The sequence below is a fragment of the Rhincodon typus genome, chromosome 18 (genome assembly GCF_021869965.1).
Source record: "Rhincodon typus isolate 14 chromosome 18, sRhiTyp1.1, whole genome shotgun sequence".
NCBI lineage: Eukaryota > Metazoa > Chordata > Chondrichthyes > Orectolobiformes > Rhincodontidae > Rhincodon > Rhincodon typus.
Window position 1 is genome coordinate 47,522,396 of NC_063349.1, and position 7,183 is coordinate 47,529,578.

Consider the following 7,183-nt stretch of genomic DNA (forward strand, 5'->3'; position numbering starts at 1 on the left):
CTACTTGCATGCACTGGTGTCTTCAGAAAACAAGCAAAATACAATCCAATGTGCCTGCTATGTTATGAATTGTGGAGTCTGCCTAAGTGAATTGGCCAGTTACATCTTTTATTTTTTCTTTTAACGTATCCCTTAACAGTATCTGTTTATCGAAGTCTTTGTGTGAGTGGGTGCTTGAATAAAAGAAGATTGGATTTAAATCATAGATATTAACAAGATTATCTTGTCTAACTTTGCTTTGCTAAAGCTACTGTATTATAAATAAATCGTCAATTATTTTATTTAAGCTACAATCTTGGTGTCTGGTATTGGTTACTCAGAAAATCTGGCACTGTTATTCAAAAAGTCTGGTTAAGAACCAATGGAGGCAATTTTGAGGGTCATTGAATGTTTTAATTTTACTGTGTTACCAATACAGGAATAGGGAGGCTGAATTGCTTTGGCTTTCTGTCTGTGCTGCAACAACAGCAAGAATAAGATGGGCACAACATCATTAGATGTGAATGGAGTACAATGGAGAAAATACAATAGAATTTTGAATACAAAGCCATAAAGTTTAGTCGCGTAATGTCACGTTGGTGGACATCACAATTGCACGGTACCTTGGCATCATATGACTGAAGGCTCTGTTACATGTAAATGTCGGGAATTCGCTGATAGCTTCATCGTGTAGGAAAGAAAAAGCAAATTTGTTCAGAATTCCAAAAATCTCCCTTGTTTCTCTTGTTTCTACAAAATCCTGGCAATACCGCTGCCAAAATGCTTGATGGTAACAAATTTCTAGATAACTTTCTTGATCTGAAAGAGAGAACATTGCTAGCAAGGTTCATTTGGACCAATACTACGCAGTTCAATGACAATAGTTGCTAATATTTAAAATGCATTGTTTTCTATTCAATTAAAACTGGAACTATCACATGCTGTAATTTATCTTTAATAATATTGCAAAGTATAGTCTATCAAAAAAGAAGTCAATGTTCTACTGCGTCCACTCCAATCGTAACAGATTCAAACTAAAATCTTCTCAAAGGTCAGTTTTTTTAGCCACTTGAAATATAATGTAATTTTTTTCTGACTGATATAACTATGTAACACATTGGCCGGAATCTTCCATTTTTGTCAGGTGTCTTGCCCTCTTACTCAGAAAGTGGTGAGAAAGCAATGTTGTCTCCTCAGAGCAAGGTCCACCATATATTTCCCCAATCAGGCAGTTTTTAGGGCAGAAATCAAGTCTCTGGAGGATGGAAATCTTGCCCAGGAAGAGCCACTGGAAAGACAACCAAGATTGTGAAGAACATTATGTCAGGTAAGCTTTTTGTGGCGGATGAGGTGAAGGGGATTCTGGGACTGGAGGTCACTGGGAAAATGAGGCAGGGGGTCGGATGCAATACATGTGGTTTTTGACAGCCAAAACCCTTGCTTTCAAAAATGTGCAAATTAGTGGAGATTGCAGGACTGTCCCATGTTTCTCCCTAAACTGACAGGCAGCTCATACTGGTTTGCCAGTTGGGTGGGCCACCTCATCCCACCTGGAGCTGAGAAAATTGTAACTCAGGTGAGTACATGTCATAAATTGGTCCTGAAGTTGTTGTTAATTGACTGTGCTTAAGCGTATTACGTGGAGACAGGGTAAGAAGCACAACCATAGGCCTTCGCCCAGAATGCATTTGAATGAGTTTATGCAACTTCTCCCCACCTGGCTTTGAACAAAACAAGTAGAAATCAGGGCTAATATTTATATTATTAATTTATCATTCACTATTGTTTATTATAAATTTGTCTATAATTCAATTATCATAAATACTTGTAAGTTGTATAGCAGGAAACCATTAATCTCATCACTTATTAACATGTCTGATAGTTTAAATCTACTGACCAGAGACATACTGAAATGGCCAATTTCTACAGAACTTCCCTGAAGTGTAGTAGATACCATCAGTTTGATTTTAACAGTAGGGTTGGAAACTCAACTCCAGATCATTCCCAGATGCATACACTACACTATAACTGTGTCACTGATGTAACAGCTAAGTGCAAACCTCATGGATAGATGACAGCCATGACTGGGCTTGCTGCTCTCCTGAAAAATGCAGGAAGAAGAGAACCAGCAACCTCATGGTACAGCAAGGTGGCCAAAGGGTCATCAAAAAGTTACCAGACCGGAACTTAGCTAGTCACCTATATTTTAACTATATTTGTTCTCTCCAGAACAAGTGTGATTTTATGACCTAAAATAAAATCAAAGTACCAGGGATGGTGGAGATCTAAAATAAACATAGGAAATGCTGGAGAAACTCAACAGACCTGGCTGCATCTGTGGAGAGATAAATAATATTAACAATTAAAGAAGAATCAAATTGGAATTAAAGATTGGGAACAAAAACAAAGTTGCTGGAAAAGCTCAGCAGGTCTGGCAGCATCTGTGAAGGAGAAAACAGAGTTAATGTTTTGGGTCCGGTGACCCTTCTTCAGAACTCAGTCACACCTGCTCCAAAGGTTAATTATGAGAATAGGTTAAATTAGAAATAAGGTTTGAATTGCAAAATAACTCCACAGGGGCTGGTATCCTGTCACCAAGTCACTCTTTATTTACACTTGCAGAGTCCTTGACACTGATCCAGCTCCCTCACAGCCAGTCCTCAGGGTGAACAGGATGTCTGACAGGTTGTCCTTATCTGTCAGACAGGGCTCCCTGATTGGAGCTGATAATCTGGATCAATCAGGGAACTCATATTCTTTGAGGTCCATCCGGCTGACCTCATTAAAATCACAACAAATTTGGTTGTGTAAATAGGGGAGCTAACTATGAGAGGGGGGGAGACTTTATGGAGTTTGACTAACTGAAATAAAGCTCTCACAGAAAAGTCTGGACATGTATTCTGTTCAATATAGTTACCTTTTTGAGCATAACACCAATCTGTGATTTGAATTACCTCCTAGCCCTCCCCAGTCCATTGAGGTGAGCAGATTCTAGCTTCTGCCACTTTGAAAATCAGACCATTTCAGAGGTACTGGTACAGTGCCATGCTATCAAGAAACACTATTTCCAAAGCTCGGCAGCACCCCTAAACCTATCTTCATCACCAACTGAAAGTCAAACCACATATTCATTTCTGATTAGGGATTCCATGAATAGAGAAGATCGTTCACATTTGATAGACCCTGCACAACTGAAATTAACATCAAAAATGTGCATTCGGTCAGTTCCACATCTTCAGATTGCTCCCTATTTTTATTAAAAAAGCAGATGTCAAACAAAATTCATGAGTTATTAATTAACTGTAGTAAAATGTTGCTAATTTTCTTTTTCTTTTGTTTTGATAACAGAATAACGCAATGATTCAGTGGAATGAATATGATTACGGTAAATTTTTCTACATCCAATTTCACATAAGGTATGTGCATTGACTGAAGAATAATTTGCAAACCGTGTCCTTTAGGAAAAAGGTGTTTCAAGAACACCAGTGGCCAATTATGTTAATAGCTGAGTCAAGAATAGAATTGTACTTGACCCAAAACAAGATCACATGATAAACTTACCAGTTTGCAAAGGAATTAAATCCATAGGATATAACTTGTCAATCACATCGCTACAGTTTCTCATGACTGCTTCTCCTAATTCTTCAATAGTCCTGAAAATTTCAACAGATAACCCTTTATTGACTATCCTTTCCTTCAGCTCCATTATCCTCTGTCCCTCGTGTTCATCTCTACTTTTATATTTACGCTCTATCATTTCCATTTCATCTGGTGCAACATTCAGAAGTATATCATCAACATACCGAGAATCTCGAAAATAAAAGAAGCTGAAACCAGAGTCATTCATTAAGGCTGCCTCAATTATCTGAAGCTCCAGCAAACTGCAGTTTTGATAATTTTCATGTAATATCCACGAGTAACCATTTCTTGCTGCAATTTGGATATTCCTTTCTACCCTGGATAAAGCTTCCATATCTGTTCCACTTGCTGGAAAGCTCTCCGCATCTGGTGGGCAATACTCACCATATTTCTGACCTAACATACATATAAAGAAAGGTGAGATTTTGGCGATGAGATCCAGTGAAACTTTGAGCTTGTGGGAATCTGTATTCAGGTGATGATGTCCTTCGTGTGATGTCCACTGCATATCTAACACTTTCAAATAGCTTCTCCTGGATTTACAGAGTTTGCTAAGAAGAGGAAAAACTTGATTTTCCAAATAATTTCTTTCCTCCAGAAAATCCTCAGTTGTTGAACAGAGAACCACCTGAACGGGTGGTCTATACATCCAGTCTACATGGCATGGTAAACCATGGCATTCTTTTTCCCTTCTCCAATCGATCCTTTGTTTTTTCAAACATTTGCTCATTGTTAAAACTTTCAGAATATTTTCCCTCGCTTTTCTTAATTAAAAAAACACTGCTTTCAATTCCTTTTTCTTATCTCAGCATTCATGTGTTTTTCTTTGCCTTAAAATTGCAGAAACTACAAATAAAATTATATCCATCAATCTTGATTGAATACATGTTCACCAGATTTCTGCAGCATTTCCACCATTGGAGAATGAAAGTATGGTTCTTCAAATGGGTTCAGAATTCCTTACATAATAATTCAGATTCCATGTTCCTGATGATTTCAGCTTTTTCACAGTGACTAAAATAGAATAGAAATTTGTATTATAAGAAATCAGTGCAAATTTATTAGTTCTAATGGTAACAGCTCATATTTTCAATTTTCTTAGACTACAGTATTCCATTGCAATATCAAGAAAATACTTTATAAAAAGACAGTTGAATTACTTTAATTCATGAGAATCCAAGAATTGGAACAGGCTTCATCATTTAATTAAATAATTGAAAGGTAAAAGGTAAAGAACAAAGAAAATTACAGCACAGGAACAGGCCCTTCGGCCCTCCAAGCCTGCGCCAATCCAGATTCTCTATCTAAATCTGTCGCCTATTTTCCAAGGATCGGTATCCCTCTGCTCCCTGCCCATTCATGTATCTGTCTAGATACATTTTAAGTGGCGCTATCGTGCCCGCCTCTACCACCTCCGCTGGCAACGCGTTCCAGGCACCCACCACCCTCTGCATAAAGAACTTTCCACACATATCTCCCTTAAACTTTTCCCCTCTCACCTTGAAATCGTGACCCCTAGTAATTGAGTCCCCCACTCTGGGAAAAAGCTTCTTGCTATCCACCCTGTCTATACCTCTCATGATTTTGTAGACCTCAATCAGGTCCCCCCTCAACCTCCGTCTTTCTATGTAAATAATCCTAATCTACTCAGCCTCTCTTCATAGCTAGCGCCCTCCATACCAGGCAACATCCTGGTGAACCTCCTCTGCACCCTCTCCAAAGCATCCACATCCTTTTGGTAATGTGGCGACCAGAACTGTACACAGTATTCCAAACACCATTGACCCAAAGAACTGCTCTCTCTTTAGAGACAGAGACAACTGATTGTGGTCTTAACCTGAGGATCACCATGCCTCAGGTGAGGGGAGAGTTTGAGAAGGATAGGCCTTCATGGTAACCTCAGCTGGTACAGGAATTGAACACATGCTGTTGGCATCACTCTGCAATGCAAAACAGCAGTCCCAGTCAACAGATCTAACCAAATCCCTTAGCTCATTATCTAACTCAACTCTACATTCTTGTCCTATCCCTGTACTCCAGGATTTCCTCAGCATCTGAAAACCTGAAAACCTAGAAACCTCAGTCTTGAATGAACTCAATAACTGTTCTCTAGAACTAAATAAATAGTCAATTCACATATGTATGCAGCTTCAGAAACACCAATGAGTTGCAAACCAAATGTGGTTGTACTTCTACAAATCTTCTTGCCGGTTTAAGTGTATACCTTGACGTCCCTGTAATAATGCACTGTTCAGAGAAGCAAAGACTCTTACAACACAGAAGGAAATAACATTCCCAATGTGCCTAAAGAAATGAGTGCACCAGAGTAGGCTACTCAGCCTTTCAACACAGCCACCCAGTTCAATTATATTGCGACTGATACATACCTAAACTCAATTTCAACCCAATAAACTTACCCTTAGCCAATAAAAAATATTTTGTTTCAGCCTTGATAACATCAACCATCCTCAACAGCAACAAGCTTTCCAGGAGACAGGATTCTGAGTTTGTACAACCAATTCTGTAAAAATGTCTTTCTGATTTCCTTCTCGTGCATTCTGATGATAAATAATAATGGGCTCCTTCAAATTTCACAAACAATTCTTGGAAGATTACAACCAACATCAGGTTTTTGTCCTGAAAGGCATTGGAACTCTATAGGTTGTTGGGGGAATAAATATCGGCCAGGACACCATGGATGGCTCCCATGTTCATCTTTGAAATAGTGCCATAGGATCTTTTATCTACATGCAGAGGTCTGACAGGACTCAGTTTAAGGTCTCATCTAGAACCTAGCATTGCTAATGGTTAAACATACCATGTGAAACCATGAGGAAATTTCTGCAAACTGATGCTGGGTTGAACAAATGGGCAAAATGTAGTAAACAAGGTGCACCTTATTGAATGCATCCCAGAGAATTATGACTCCTCATATTTTTCACAGTAGCTTCATATAACCACAATAAAGGTGCAGTGTCTCCAAAAGAACTAGCCAATTTAGTTCTTCATTCAGACTTTTCACCACTTTTTATTCATTCATTTGCAGGATGTGGCTGTTGCTGGCCAAGCCAGCATTTATGGCTCTTAATTGCCCAGCGGGCAGTTAAGAGTCAACCACATTGCTTTGGGTTTGGAATCACATTAGGCCAAACCGGGTAAGGATTGCAGTTTTCTTCACTGATGGCCATTAGTAAACTAGATGGATTTTTCTGACAATCAGCAATGGTCTTCCTTAGACCTTTAATTCCACTTTATTGTTAATATTCTGTTAATATACAAGGCCTTAAGGCTTGTCTCTTTAAAATTCTTACAGAATCTGATTGAACTAGGTTTATGTCTGCTGAGGCTCAGTTTGAAGCATGTCTCCCTGTATTTCAAAAGGTCATGGGATCAATCTCACTCCAGACACTTGAACAAAAGAATGTGAGTCAACACACCAGTGAAGTCGTGAGACAGACAGTAGGAACTGCCGATGCTGGAGAATCTGAGATAACAAGGTGTAGAGCTGGATGAACACAGCAGGCCAAGCAGCATCAGAGGAGCAGGAAAGCTGATGTTTCGGGTC

General features: G+C 39.0%; 1 protein-coding gene across 2 annotated transcripts in view; it reads right to left on the bottom strand.

Moving 5' to 3' along the window:
• The window catches only part of ttc41 (tetratricopeptide repeat domain 41), a 49,538-nt gene that overhangs the window by 41,073 nt on the left and 1,282 nt on the right, over positions 1-7,183 (bottom strand). Inside the window, exons 2-3 of one of the 2 annotated variants that reach the window (XM_048607634.1) lie at positions 3,541-4,632; positions 603-798 (exon numbers count right to left, since the gene is read on the bottom strand). In XM_048607634.1, coding sequence (XP_048463591.1) covers positions 603-798; positions 3,541-4,348 — 1,004 coding nt within the window. In that variant the 5' untranslated portion in view covers positions 4,349-4,632. Of the gene's footprint in view, positions 1-602; positions 799-3,540; positions 4,633-7,183 lie in introns of those variants that run through there. The other variant, XM_048607636.1, reaches the window with a different exon arrangement.